Source organism: Salvelinus namaycush, chromosome 34 (assembly GCF_016432855.1).
Source record: "Salvelinus namaycush isolate Seneca chromosome 34, SaNama_1.0, whole genome shotgun sequence".
NCBI lineage: Eukaryota > Metazoa > Chordata > Actinopteri > Salmoniformes > Salmonidae > Salvelinus > Salvelinus namaycush.
Window position 1 is genome coordinate 20,435,678 of NC_052340.1, and position 13,798 is coordinate 20,449,475.

At 40.5% G+C, this 13,798-nt stretch overlaps 1 protein-coding gene and 1 long non-coding RNA gene across 4 annotated transcripts in view; one reads left to right on the plus strand and one right to left on the minus strand.

Annotated features, from left to right (window-relative positions):
* The first annotated feature begins 209 nt into the window (after positions 1–209).
* bcas3 (BCAS3 microtubule associated cell migration factor) overlaps positions 210–13,798 on the plus strand; it is a 317,356-nt gene continuing 303,767 nt past the window's right edge. For all 3 annotated transcript variants that reach the window (XM_038973748.1, XM_038973750.1, XM_038973749.1), the window contains exons 1-5: positions 210–294; positions 3,025–3,115; positions 4,037–4,091; positions 4,342–4,417; positions 6,744–6,850. In XM_038973748.1, the coding sequence (XP_038829676.1) occupies positions 3,045–3,115; positions 4,037–4,091; positions 4,342–4,417; positions 6,744–6,850 (309 nt within the window). In that variant the 5' untranslated portion in view covers positions 210–294; positions 3,025–3,044. The remainder of the gene's footprint in view (positions 295–3,024; positions 3,116–4,036; positions 4,092–4,341; positions 4,418–6,743; positions 6,851–13,798) is intronic.
* Positions 6,724–13,798, minus strand: part of LOC120028558 — a 40,970-nt gene continuing 33,895 nt past the window's right edge. The window contains exon 3 of the long non-coding RNA XR_005473467.1: positions 6,724–6,865. This is a non-coding gene — a long non-coding RNA (uncharacterized LOC120028558). The remainder of the gene's footprint in view (positions 6,866–13,798) is intronic.

Genomic DNA, 13,798 nt, shown 5'->3' on the forward strand with positions numbered 1-13,798 from the left:
TTTCATTTGGAATGGGTGTCTGAGTGGGCTCAGGGGGCAGGTCAGATCTCACTAAGCTTTCCCCAATATTGCGACCACGCTTACAGTTCACAAGAAACGGTATTATTGTTCACTCTGATTGGTCGAGGACCTACAACACCGCCTCTGTCGTACCCTGATTGGCTTGATGAATGCACAGGAATGCTGCCATTGGTCTCTTCAACACCTCTACTGTTTTCCCACTGTTTTGTGGCATTTGCTAAGGAGCTCCGTTGAACTAAAGAAGCTAACGTTAGCTAGAAAACAACACACTAGGTATGTATTGAATACCATATAAATTAATTGGTTAAGCGAATGATATTTAATAAATAGATGTAGCTTCTGGTGTTTGACAATTTATGTTGTCTGGTGGTGGTTAGCTACCTGCTTTCTCAGACACAGGACTCTGACTCTTGTTCTTGACACAGCTAACTTAGCAAGCTACTATAGCTACATTTATCAAACAATGTTGGCATTTACCCCCTCAAACTATTCATATCAGCAGGTATTAAGCTTGCTTGTTAGCTAACTAAGTCGTCTTCAGTTGGTGATTTGAGGCTGGCCATCTAGCTGGAGGAACCAACTTTAACTAGATAACGTAAGATAGCAAATGTTGCAATCCTTGGCAAATAACAAGGCTAGCAGTAGTTCGTGTAACGTTACCTGTTCAATATTAGTTCGTTAGTTTATTAACCCAAGTTCCTATAACCATTTGTCGGGAAACTTATTAGCTACAAACATAAAACCAAACCGCAAGAGGGCTCTAAGTTAGCTAACGTAACTAGGGGAGAGTGGCGTAAATTGAGCTAAACAGGTACGTTGAGCCACCCTTCTAGGAAACCATACACAAAATGTGTCATTTGACCAAATATTTAGCTTAGAGGTCATCATTTCATGTTGTCTGTGAAGGAAAAAAACGCATGGAATGGTGCTCAGCAAGTAAAAAAACAAAGATTTTCACCAAGTCAAATTAATTTATTGTTAGAGGTTTCATAATACTTGTATCAAAACCAAAGTAGATCATTTCTATAAATCAATTGGGGTCTCCTATAAGTTTCAATATGAAGTCCTAAACCTAGCATGAAAGTGCATCCTTGTAGCTGTGTGGGCTTATATATGCATGCACGCATGCATGGGTTAAGTTTTGCCAATGGCAAGTTGAACAAATTGAAGTGTTTCTTCCCAGGCATGACGCAAGGCATTATCACTGGGATATGAGGTAACAACAGGGTTAAAATTAAGACAAAAAGCGGGTGTGTTGAATTGTGTTTGGGAAATAAAGATGGACATGGTTTTAAAAAGGTAATGGTAATATTTAATTCAGTGCAGACATATTTAGGCGGCATAATGTATACTGTCCTGCAGCTCAACTTATCCCATACCCAAGGTAAGTTGTGCCAGGAGACCACTTTTTTGGACAAACTGTAATGTTGACTTAATTTCAGATTATTTCCAGGGATACACAACATCCTGAAATATATGTAGCTTTGTTAGAAACAATTTTATATTTCCCTTGACGGAGTGATGCTGAATGTAAAAAATTCAACTTACCCCTCTCTCCTACTGGTTAACAAGTGCTTTCACAGACTGACAGCTGGCTAACAACACTACACAAGGAAAGAAAACAGTTAGCCACTACATTAACAATTAACAGTAAATAGCAATACAAACACATTACCTAGAACACAGTCACTTTTGAATTGCACAGTTTCAAATTAGACACAAAGGGAGATCATTGTAGTCGCATAAGTTCCAGATTTGGTGCATTGGTACCGCTTACCGTGCAGTAGCAGAGAGAACAGTCTATGACTTGGGTAGCTGGACAATTTTTAGGGCCTTCTATCAGAGGTCCTGGATGGCAGGGAGCTCTGCCCCGGTGATTTACTGTGCCGTGCGCACTACCCTCTGTAGCGTCTTCTGGTCAGATGCCAAGCAGTTGCCGTACTAAGCAGTGATGCAGCCAGTCAAGATTCTCTCAATGGTTCAGCTGTAGACATTTTTGAAGATCTGAGGGGTGATGCCTTATCTTTTCAGCCACCTGCGGGGGAAGAGGTGTTGTCGAGACCTCTTCATGACTGTGTTGTTGTGTGGACCATGATAGATCATCAGAGATGTGGACACAGAGGAACTTGAAGCTCTCGGCCCGCTTCACTATAGCCTTGTTGATGTGAATGTAGTCCACGATCAGCTCCTTTGTCATGCTTATGTTGAGAGAGGTTGTTGTCTTGGCATCACACTTCCAGGTCTCTGACTTCCTCCTTATAGGCTGTCTCATTGTCATCGGTGATCAGGCCTGCCACCATCGTGTCGTCTGCATACTTGATGGTTTTTGAGTCGTGCTTGGCCACGCGGCCGTGGGTGAACAGGGAGTACAGGAGGGGACTAAGCACACACCCCTGAGGGGCCCCAGTGTCAAGGGTCAGCGTGGCAGATGTGTTGTCTACTTTCACCACCTGGGGCGGCCCGTCCAGGATTCAGTTGCAGAAGGAGGTGTTCAGTCTCAGGGTCCTTACCTTAGTGATGTTCTTGGAGGGCACTATGGTGTTGAACGCTGAGCTGTAGTCAGTGAACAACATTTTCACTCTTTGTTGCTTTAATGACAACCTTTAGATACTTTTATGTAGCAAAGGTAATCAAGCTCATATTGGTATGTGATACAGGAAACGTATTGAAAATAAAAGCAGATCTACATCCTAGTTATTGAATGTAATGTGTTTAGAACTCATAGGAGTGTGATTTGTCCCTAATCTTGGTTATATCAGGTAGGTTTGTTTGGGTGGGGGCGTGGTTTACTGTGTTGCCTGTCAGGGGTACCGGTAGGCCTACATATTGTAGTACAAAATGTTCTATTAGTACAACCAAAAGTGGTAGGAATCTGTTTTAGACTTTTTGTGTCCAATTTATGCCCTATACGGAAATCTACTGGTCTCGGGCTTTATGGAAATAGAGACATAAATTACAATCAGCTAATAGCAGGGTTTAATGGTTATGTTCTTTCCTCTATAGGATAAAGACTTGGAGACAAAATGGCATCAGACTCCCCGCGCAGACCAAGCCGCTGTGCTGGAGGGGTTGTGGTGCGAGCACAAGCTGCCACGTAAGGACACGCACACACACACAATAAACACACACACACACACACAATAATAGGTTTTCAGAAATTCCACTGGATGGGTCTGGGCTGCCAACTAATACAAGTTTCCCCTTGCAAAGACATGACATTACCTAACATCACATGATGGTTGTTATTAACCATCGGTTTCAGACATGCTTCAGTGCTATGGATCGATATGATCTGGTTCAATATATTTCCTTACCACTTTTCTGAGGTAGAGATGGCGTTACAGTGTTATCTGCAAGCAATTTGACTGAATAAAGTGCAAAGATAATACTTATGCATACACTACCTTCATGGCAATCATTTTAAACGTTATACTTATAGGTATGTATACAGTACCAGTCAAAAGTTTGAACACACCTACTCATTCAAGGGGTTTTCTTTATTTATATTATATTCTACATTGCAAAATAATAGTGAAGACATCAAACCTATGAAATAACACATGGAATCGTGTAGTAACAAATCTAATTGTATTTAAGATTCTTCAAAGTAGCCACCCTTTGCCTTGATGACAGCTTTGCACACTCTTGGCATTCTCTCAACCAACTTCATGAGGTAGTCACCTGGAATGCATTTAATTTAACAGGTGTGCCTTATTTAAGTTCATTTGTGGAATTAATTTTTTCCTTAATGTGTTTGAGCCAATCAGTTGTGTTGTGACAAGGTAGGGGTGGTATACAGAAGCTATCCTTATTTGGTGAAAGACCAAGTCTATATTATGGCAAGAGCAGCTCAAATAAGCAAAGAGAAATTACAGTCCATCATGACTTTAAGACATGAAGGTCAGTCAATGCGGAATGTTTCAAGAACTTAGAACATTTCTTCAAGTGCAGTGTGTCCAATCTTTTGACTGGTACTGTACACATTCAGCAAGGTAATGCTCTTATGTTATTACAGTGAGCAGTCGTATATGGAGAGTGTTGTGACCTTCCTCCAAGATGTGGTCCCTCAGGTAAGACTGTTTCAATTGATTGTCGTCTTTTCTCCAGTAACATCAATGTATATTACGTTTACATGTTACCATTAACCAGATTGACTAGTTTACTCAGGCTGTCAATGGTATTTTTATAGGGCGTAATAACTATATTATTAACTAAATCACACATTATCCACAGAGATCCTATTGAAGTTCCTAGTTTTAATTCTATGACATGAACAGACTGCAGTAATAATTTCATCTGATTTAATTTTGTCTATTCAAGGCATACACAGGTGCACCCCCAACTGATGAAAAAGAGAAAATAGTTTGGGTCAGATTTGAGAAAGCTGACCTCAATGGTAAGTCTAAGAACAGTTTCAAAGCTTCCCCCCTCGACTGTCTTTTGTTCACCCTTGAGGTGGACACACACATTTTGATAACAAGTGATAACTTGCCTCATTATTGTCTGGTATTTTTAATCTACAGATTAGGTTAAACCATATATATATATATATGGATTAGGTTAGGTTACCTACAGATTAGGTTAAACCATATATATATATATAAACAGGTTCAAGAATATTTGGAGTGTCCTGAAATATGCTGATAAGTGGCCTCTTGTTAGAATGCCTGGGAAGAAAACAGTTTAAATGTGACACATGAATAGTTCCTTTGGCAGGCGTTGTTTGTCAACCATTTGATGGTTCATTTCTTGTAAGGACTTTGAGTGACAGGCCTGATGTATCTCAACGGCACGTGTGTTTGTGTGCGCGCACACACCAGATCTCTCCCTCAATCTGACAGCAGATGTGTTGATTAGACACAGCATCATTGGCTGTGTTTATAAAACATTCTACCACTTTGTTATTTACGCTAACCTTTGAAGAGGACTCAATTAGAACTCCACTGTTCCTGCTTTGCATGGTCAATGTAAAGCAAATGGTTCCATACGGAAGGAATAGTTGAAATACATTAAAAGCGGCTAGAGTTGACACACATTCAAAGTAGCTAGGGTTGAATATTATTTAAAAGAATGCACTGGAACACTTAAACCCCAAACATTGTTCTACAATGTGAAACAGTTCATTCAAAAATATTTTTGAACTCGACAAAGACAAATTGTCATGTTTCTTTGGACCAGGATTCATCATTTTAGATAGCAGCAACAAACATAGCAGTAAAATGTATTTTATAAACTGATTATACACAGAATATACTAAACATTAAGAACACCTGCTCTTATCATTACAGACTGACCAGGTGAAAGCTATGCTCCCATATTGATGTCACTTGCTAAATCCACTTCAATCAGTGTATATGAAGGGGAGGAAATGGGTTAAAAGAAGGATTTTTAAGCCTTGGAACAATTGAGACGTGGATTGTGTGTGCCATTCAGAGGGTGAATGGGTAAGACAAAAGATGTATCTGCCTTTTGAAAGGGTTATGGTTGTAGGTGCTGGGGGGGTTGTGCAACTCAATGTTAGGAAGGTGTTCCTACTGTTTTGTATTCTCAATGTATGTTTGTGGGGAGATACACTGACACAGATACATACACGACACAGGCACATACAACAGTTATGATGTCTGGGTCTCTGGGATGCAGCCCGCTACAGAAATGCCCAGGTTTGGATCAGACCCCCTCCTTACTTCACTGATTTGAACATATGGTAAATATCACTGTCAGGCAGCTCTATTTTGATAGTCAAATCAAAATAAGTTTTAATCAGTCTACAGAGTTGACTGAATATAAATGTATAAACTATCAAAATAGAGTCCATATATAAACTCCCAGTAATTTATTGGATATTTACCAACGTTTTGGCATCATGTGCCTTTTTCAGGGTAATGTCATGAATACTTGAACCAGGTTATGTAGACAAACAGTGCAATTAGTGCTACCAAAGACAATAGTGAGGGGTGTGTCATAATGATTAAGTTAATTCGAATTAATTAGTGAAACTGTCAAAAAAACAATAGTTTATGACATTAAATATATTAGGCTATTGTTATCATATAGAAACATCATCGAATATTGTACATAATATTAGCATCAACATACATTATTGTTTTATTCAATTTCACATGTTTAATTGTTTCGTATTTCATTTCATATTTGTTACATGTAATCTTTTGGTTCAACCTTAATGTATAATAAGCATCAACAGGGGGAACATATTAGCTGTACGCTAATAAGCTGTAGAAAGAATATATACAATTATAAGACTTGGTCATAAGAAGTGCCTGAGATCAAACTCAGTATTGAGACCACTAGGGGTCAATGTTTTTAGATAGGATATCCAGTAAGCCTCCCTTTGTAGTAGTCGGATCTTGACGTTACCTCTCCTTGGCAGAGTAACATGCTCAATGCCTGTGTATTTGAGGGAGGAGATGGGATGGTTAGCTTCAACAAAGTGAGCTGCTACTGGATAGTCAGTGTTCTTACACCTGATTGAGCTGCAGTGTTCAGCTATGCGTTGTTTTAATTGTCTTTTCGTTAGTCCTACGTAGGCTTTTCCACATGAACAGGTGATGAGATATTTTTAATATTTGTGTTGTTTTAATAGTTTATTCGCCATTAGTCAGCACCTCCACAGAAACACATTTTTCTGGGTGTGCGCCAGCTCATGTTCTTTATTCGTACATAAATGTATAACTTTCCTTTGTGTTTTGCTGTGTGTCCATCAGATACGTCCCGCTCCCCTGAGTTCCTGGAGATGCACAGTGGCAGCAGTGACCCTCCTCTCTGCCTCATGATTGGTTATGCCGACGGGATGCAAATCTGGAGCATATCCGTGAGTAAAGACCACCTGTAACATAAAGACTACCTGTAACATAAAGACCACCTGTAACATAAAGACCACCTGTAACATAAAGACCACCTGTAACATAAAGACCACCTGTAACATAAAGACCACCTGTAACATAAAGACCAGCTGTAACATAAAGACCAGCTGTAACATAAAGACCAGCTGTAACATAAAGACCAGCTGTAACATAAAGACCAGCTGTAACATAAAGACCAGCTGTAACATAAAGACCAGCTGTAACATAAAGACCAGCTGTAACATAAAGACCAGCTGTAACATAAAGACCAGCTGTAACATAAAGACCAGCTGTAACATAAAGACCAGCTGTAACATAAAGACCAGCTGTAACATAAAGACCAGCTGTCAATAGAAAGATGTTCATACAACGACAACAGACCACGGAGACGTTATCGTATCTCACTTCCAGTACTCCTTGTCCCCCACTAGATGTCAGGATATACCAGGGTGTTACAGCTATTCTCTTCTTAAAAACGCTCAAGTCAATTCCAAGTCCTGACAACTTCTGCACCAACGGTTTCTCTAGGATCTGTGTTGTGGGTGTTGAAATATGAAATGCAGGTCTTTGTGTTGTGGGTGTTGAAATATTTAATTTGAATTGTAGAGCTGTTTACGTTTGATGAGCAGGGTGGGTGCTTCACACAGGACACTACTCTCTCCAGGTCCCACAGTTACAGGACATAGCGCCTTTTGTGCACTAGGGCTGGAAATTGCCAGGGACCTCACGATACAATATTATCACAATACTTAGGTGCCGCTACGATATGTATTGTGATTTTTATAGCAATTCGATGTTTCAAACATATTGCTCACCATATGTCTGCTGCAAAGGGACAAGAGAGAGCCATGAGAAAACAAGTTTTGATCGTCATGGAAATAAAAGTGTTGAAAAAGTAGCTCCCTATTTTAAAAAGATGATGGAGAACAGGCTATGAAATGAAATACTTGAGTTTTGGTGCAGGTACAGCCAACTAGCACAAAAATAATATTGCGATATTGTCGATACGATATATTGTAAAAAATAATATCCCAATATGTAACTATCACCCCCCCTCACATCACTATTGTGCACCCACATGGAGCAGACTTCCGCAATAGAGACATGCACAGGCCTCCACAAGGTGAGGATAATCATGGAGGTGAGAGACGGGCCACTCATTTCCTCCTCGCCTGTCACTGAAGAGGTAGACTTAGCCAGGAAGATGGAGGACATTTGATATTCTTATAAGGTGGTTTGTTTTGATGTGACCTGTCTCATCCCAGGGTCAAATATTTATGAGGATGAATATGGATTGAAGTAAAGTAAGAAACCACTTATTGAGAAACGTAATAGTGGAAATGGCATTAAACTTTTTCCTGCAATTTTCTTTCACCCAGATTTTTTTCTTTCGAGTTAATATCAAAGCCCAACAAGGAGGAATGTATTGTCTATTTGAAAGATCTGTTTTGAAACAACAATTTTTTTCAACCACAGTAAATTTGTTTTCAGGAATATTGAGAAATTCTCTTGGAAAATCATTAGAGGAATTTGTCAGCTCTATAACTTAACAAATAACCCGCAACTCTGCAACAGCCTCCATTTAGGACTATCAGGTTTCACGCGCAAGCTGTCACAGAAACATGCAAACTTAACATACAGTTTAAGTCAGAAATTTACATACACCTTAACCAAATACATTTAAATTCCCTATCTTAGGTCAGTTAGGATCACCACTTTATTTTAAGAATGTGAAATATCAGAATAATAGTGGAGAGTGATTTATTTCAGCTTTTATTTCTTTCATCACATTCCCAGTGGGTCAGAAGTTTACATACACTCAATTAGTATTTGGTAGTATTGCCTTTAAATTGTTTAACTTGGGTCAAACGTTTTGGGTAGCCTTCCACAAGCTTCCCACAATAAGTTGGGTGAATTTTGGCCCATTCCTCCTGACAGAGCTGGTGTAACTGAGTCAACTTTGTAGGCCTCCTTGCTAGCACACACTTTTTCAATTCTGCCCACAAATGTTCTATAGGATTGAGGTCAGGGCTTTGTGATGGCCACTCCGATACCTTGACTTTGTTGTCCTTAACTTCTTGCGACTACAGGGGGTGCTGTTCCGAATTAGCATTTTGTCGTCTCCAAATTAAACTGCCTAGTACTCAATTCTTGCTCGTACAATATGCATATTATTAATTCTATTGGATAGAAAACACTTTCTAGTTTCATACAAAGTTGGAATGATGTCTGTGGGTGACCCAGAACTCTTTCTACAGCGAAATCCATGACAGACAGTGAAAGGTCTGAGAGCGAAGCTCTGATTTCAGATCAGTTTTAAAAGTCTGTGTCTATCCTATGGAACGACACGAACTGCACCCGCCTTCCCCTGGATGTCAGTAACCAATGAGAAGTGGAATGGGCCTTCTGCGTAGCTCTCAGAGGTTATAAAGGACCAAGGAGTGAGGGTAGCCCCCCTTTCGACGCTCGCCTTTACGCAGGAAGACACCTCCGGATGCCATTTTCAAAGGCTCGGTTATCAACGTAAAATGTATCCGTCTGTAATTTAATTCGATATAGGACTTAGAAACATCATAAGGTAGTTAATTTAAACCGTTTTATAGCAATTTATATCCGTTTAGTGCGATTTTGATGCATTTCTATGTGAAGCACCGGGCACATTTCGGGGTCCCGGTCGAACGTTAGCGGGCATTTAGACGGACAAAGGACATCTTTCGACCAAAAGAAGATTAAACCCAAGAAAGAATACATTGCCCAAGAATCTGATGGAAGAACAGCTCAAAGTAAGCAATATTTAATATGATAAATCGTTGTTCTGTCGAAATATTTTAAACGCATATTTCGCCATTTTGTTTGGTATCGCGTCACTTGGCGAACCCTGTATTGAAAAGTAAGGATAATTTTAAAAATGTAAGTCAGCGGTTGCATTAAGAACTAATTTGTCTTTCGATTCCTGTCAACCCTGTATTTTTTAGTCAAGTATATGATTAGCTTTCAATTAAACTAGATCACTCTGATAGATGACGTCAGACATATTGAGGCTTGATTTCCTAGTATTTTTATTGTGTAACCACGGTTTTGTATGGCTAAATATGCACCTTTTCGAACAAACTGTATATGTATGTTGTAAAATGATGTTACAGGAGTGTCATCGGAAGAATTCTGAGAAGGTTAGTGAAAAAATTAATATATTTTGGCGATGATAACGTTATAGCTCCCTTTGCCTTGAATTCATGCTCTACTAACGTTTGTACATGTGGTATGCTAACTTATCGATTTATTGTGTTTTCGCTGAAAAACGCTTAGAAAATCTGAAATATGGTCTGAAATCACAAGAACTGTGTCTTTCCATTGCTATGCTTTGTCTATTTTTATGAAATGTTTTATGATGAGTAAATTGGTCATACACGTTGCTCTATCTAGTAATTCTAGTCGATTTGTGATGGTCGGTGCAATTGTAAACTGTGATTTCTACCTGAAATATGCACTTTTTTCTAACAACACCTATCCTATACCATAAATATGTTATCAGACTGTCATCTGATGAGTTTTTTTCTTGGTTTGTTGCTATCAATATCTTAGTTTAGCCGAATTGGTGATAGCTAGTGGTGGAGAGAGAAAATGGTGGACAAAGAAAGATGGTGTATTTTGCTAACGTGGTTAGCTAATAGATTTACATATTGTGTCTTCCCTGTAAAACATTTTAAAAAACAGAAATGATGGGTTTATTCACAAGATCTGTATCTTTCATCTGGTGTCTTGGACTTGTGATTTAATGATATTTAGATGCTACTATTTACTTGTGAAGCTATGCTAGCGATGCTAATCAGTGTGGGGGGGGTGGGGGGTGATCCCGGATACGGGGTTGATACTCGTGAAAGGTTAAGCCATTTTGCCACAACTTTGGAAGTATGCTTGGGGTCATTGTTCATTTGGAAGACCCATTTGTGACCAAGCTTTAACTTCCTGACTGATGTTTTGAGATGTTGCTTCAATATATCCACATAATATTTCTTCCTCATGATGCCATCTATTTTGTGAAGTGCACCAGTCCCTCCTGCAGCAAAGCATCCCCACACCATGATGCTGCCACCCCCGTGCTACACGGTTGGGATGGTGTTCTTCGGCTTGCAAGCATCTCCCTTTTTCCTCCAAACATAACGATGGTCATTATGGCCAAACAGTTCCAGTTTTGTTTCATCAGACCAGAGGACATTTATCCAAAAAGTACAATCTTTGTCCCCATGTGCAGTTGCAAACCGTAGTCTGGCTTTTTTATGGTGGTTTTGGAGCAGTGGCTTCTTCCTTGCTGAGCGGCCTTTCAGGTTATGTCGATATAGGACTCGTTTTACTATGGATATAGATACATTTGTACCTGTTTCCTCCAGCATCTTCAGAAGGTCCTTTGCGGTTGTTCTGGGATTGATTTGCACTTTTCGTACCAAAGTACGTTCATCTCTAGGAGACAGAACGCGTCTCCCTCCTGAGCGGTATGGAGGCTGCGTCGTCCCATGGTGTTTATACTTGCGTTCTATTGTTTGTACAGATGAATGTGGTACCTTCAGGCGTTTGGTTCATCCTTGGGAGAAATTTCCAAACTTTTTTTCTGAGGTCTTGGTTTCTTTTGATTTTTCCCATGATGTCAAGCAAAGAGGCACTGAGTTTGAAGGTAGGGCTTGAAATACATCCACAGGTACACCTCCAATTGACTCAAATGATGTCAATTAGCCTATCAGAAGCTTGTAAAGCCATGGCATCATTTTCTGGAATTTTCCAGATGTTTAAAGGCACAGTCAACTTAGTGTATGTAAACTTCTGGACCCACTGGAATTGTGATACAGTGAATGATAAGTGAAATAATCTGTCTGTAAACAATTGTTGGAAAAATTACTTGTCATGCACAAAGTAGATATCCTAACCGACTTGCCAAAACTATAGTTTGTTAACAAGAAATTTGTGGAGTGGTTGAAAAACGAGTTTTAATGACTCCAACCTAAGTGTATGTAAACTTCCGACTTCAACTGTACATCCTATGAGCTCTGAACAGACTAAGTCCTTAATCAGTCCTTTCTAAACATCCACAGGCCACGAGGGAAACGACACACTCTTTCCCTCCACACACTAACACAGGAGGCTGTCTGACATAAACACACACCGGTGTGATGTGGCTATGAACAACGTGTCTGTTGTTAACGCACCTCTTCTGAGAATTGAGGAGAGAGACTATAGGCAGCTAGCTACCTGCTAGCTAGCCTGCCTACATGGTACTATCCAGAATAAATGAGGAGAGAAGGGCCTTAGCCAGCCAGCTACAGATATGCTGCTGCAATACATAAACTAAGCAAAAAAAGAAACGTCCTCTCACTGTCAACTGCGTTTATTTTCAGCAAACTTAACATGTGTAAATATTTGTATGAACATAACAAGATTCAACAACTGAGACATAAACTGAACAAGTTCCACAGACATGTGACTAACAGATGGAATAATGTGTCCCTGAACAAAGGGGGGGTCAAAATCAAAAGTAACAGTCAGTATCTGGTGTGGCAACCTGCTGCATTAAGTACTGCAGTGCATCTCCTCCTCATGGACTGCACCAGATTTGTCAGTTCTTGCTGTGAGATGTTTCCCCACTCTTCCACCAAGGCACCTGCAAGTTCCTCTTTGCTGGCCATGGCAGAACACTGACATTCCTGTCTTGCAGGAAATCACGCACAGAACGAGCAGTATGGCTGGTGGCATTGTCATGCTGGAGGGTCTTGTCAGGATGAGCCTGCAGGAAGGGTACCACATGAGGTCTTCCCTGTAACGCACAGCGTTGAGATTGCCTGCAATGACGACAAGCTCAGTCCGATGATGATGATGATGATGATGATGATGACACACACTGCCCCAGACCATGACGGACCCTCCATCTCCAAATTGATCCCGCTCCAGAGTACAGGCCTCGGTGTAATGCTCATTCCTTCGATGTTAAACGTGAATCCAACCATCACCCCTGGTGAGACAAAACCGCAACTCGTCAGTGAAGAGCACTTTTTGCCAGTCCTGTCTGGTCCAGCGACGGTGGGTTTGTGCCCATAGGCGACGTTGTTGCCGGTGATGTCTGGTAAGGACCTGCCTTACAACAGGCCTACAAGCCCTCAGTCCAGCCTCTCTCAGTTCCTTGTGTAACTCGGGCAGTTGTTGTTGCCATCCTGTACCTGTCCCGTAGGTGTGATGTACCGATCCTGTGCAGGTGTTGTTACACGTGGTCTGCCACTGCAAGGACGATCAGCTGTCCGTCCTGTCTCCTTGTAGCGATGTCTTAGACGCCTCACAGTACGGACATTGCAATTTATTGCCCTGGTCACATCTGTAGTCCTCATGCCTCCTTGCAGCATTCCTAAGGCACGTTCACGAAGATGAGCAGGGACCCTGGGCATCGTTCTTTTGGTGTTTTTCAGAGTCAGTAGAAAGGCCTCTTTAGTGTCCTAAGTTTTCGTAACTGTGACCTTAATTGTCTACTGTCTGTAAGCTGTTAGTGTCTTAATGACCTTTCCACAGGTGCATGTTCGATAATTGTTTGTGGTTCATTGAACAAGCATGGGAAACAGTGTTTAAACCCTTTACAATGAAGATCTGTGAAGTTATTTTGATTTTTACGAATGATCTTTGACAGACAGGGTCCTGAAAAAGGGACGTTTCTTTTTTTGCTGTGTTTATATTCTATTACCATCTTGAGTTGGTTATAGTTCCTTTTCAAAACCAGTTGATCAAGGATTGGAATTGACCCCAACTGGGCGATACACTGTTAAGGTGTTCTTTCTCTTTGTCTTCCCCTCTTGTAGTTTTTCTGTGGTTTTGGCATGTTTCCGGGACATGTTTTTTCACTGGGTTCATATTAAGTGATGAAAGCACCTCGGTCTCAAACCGTG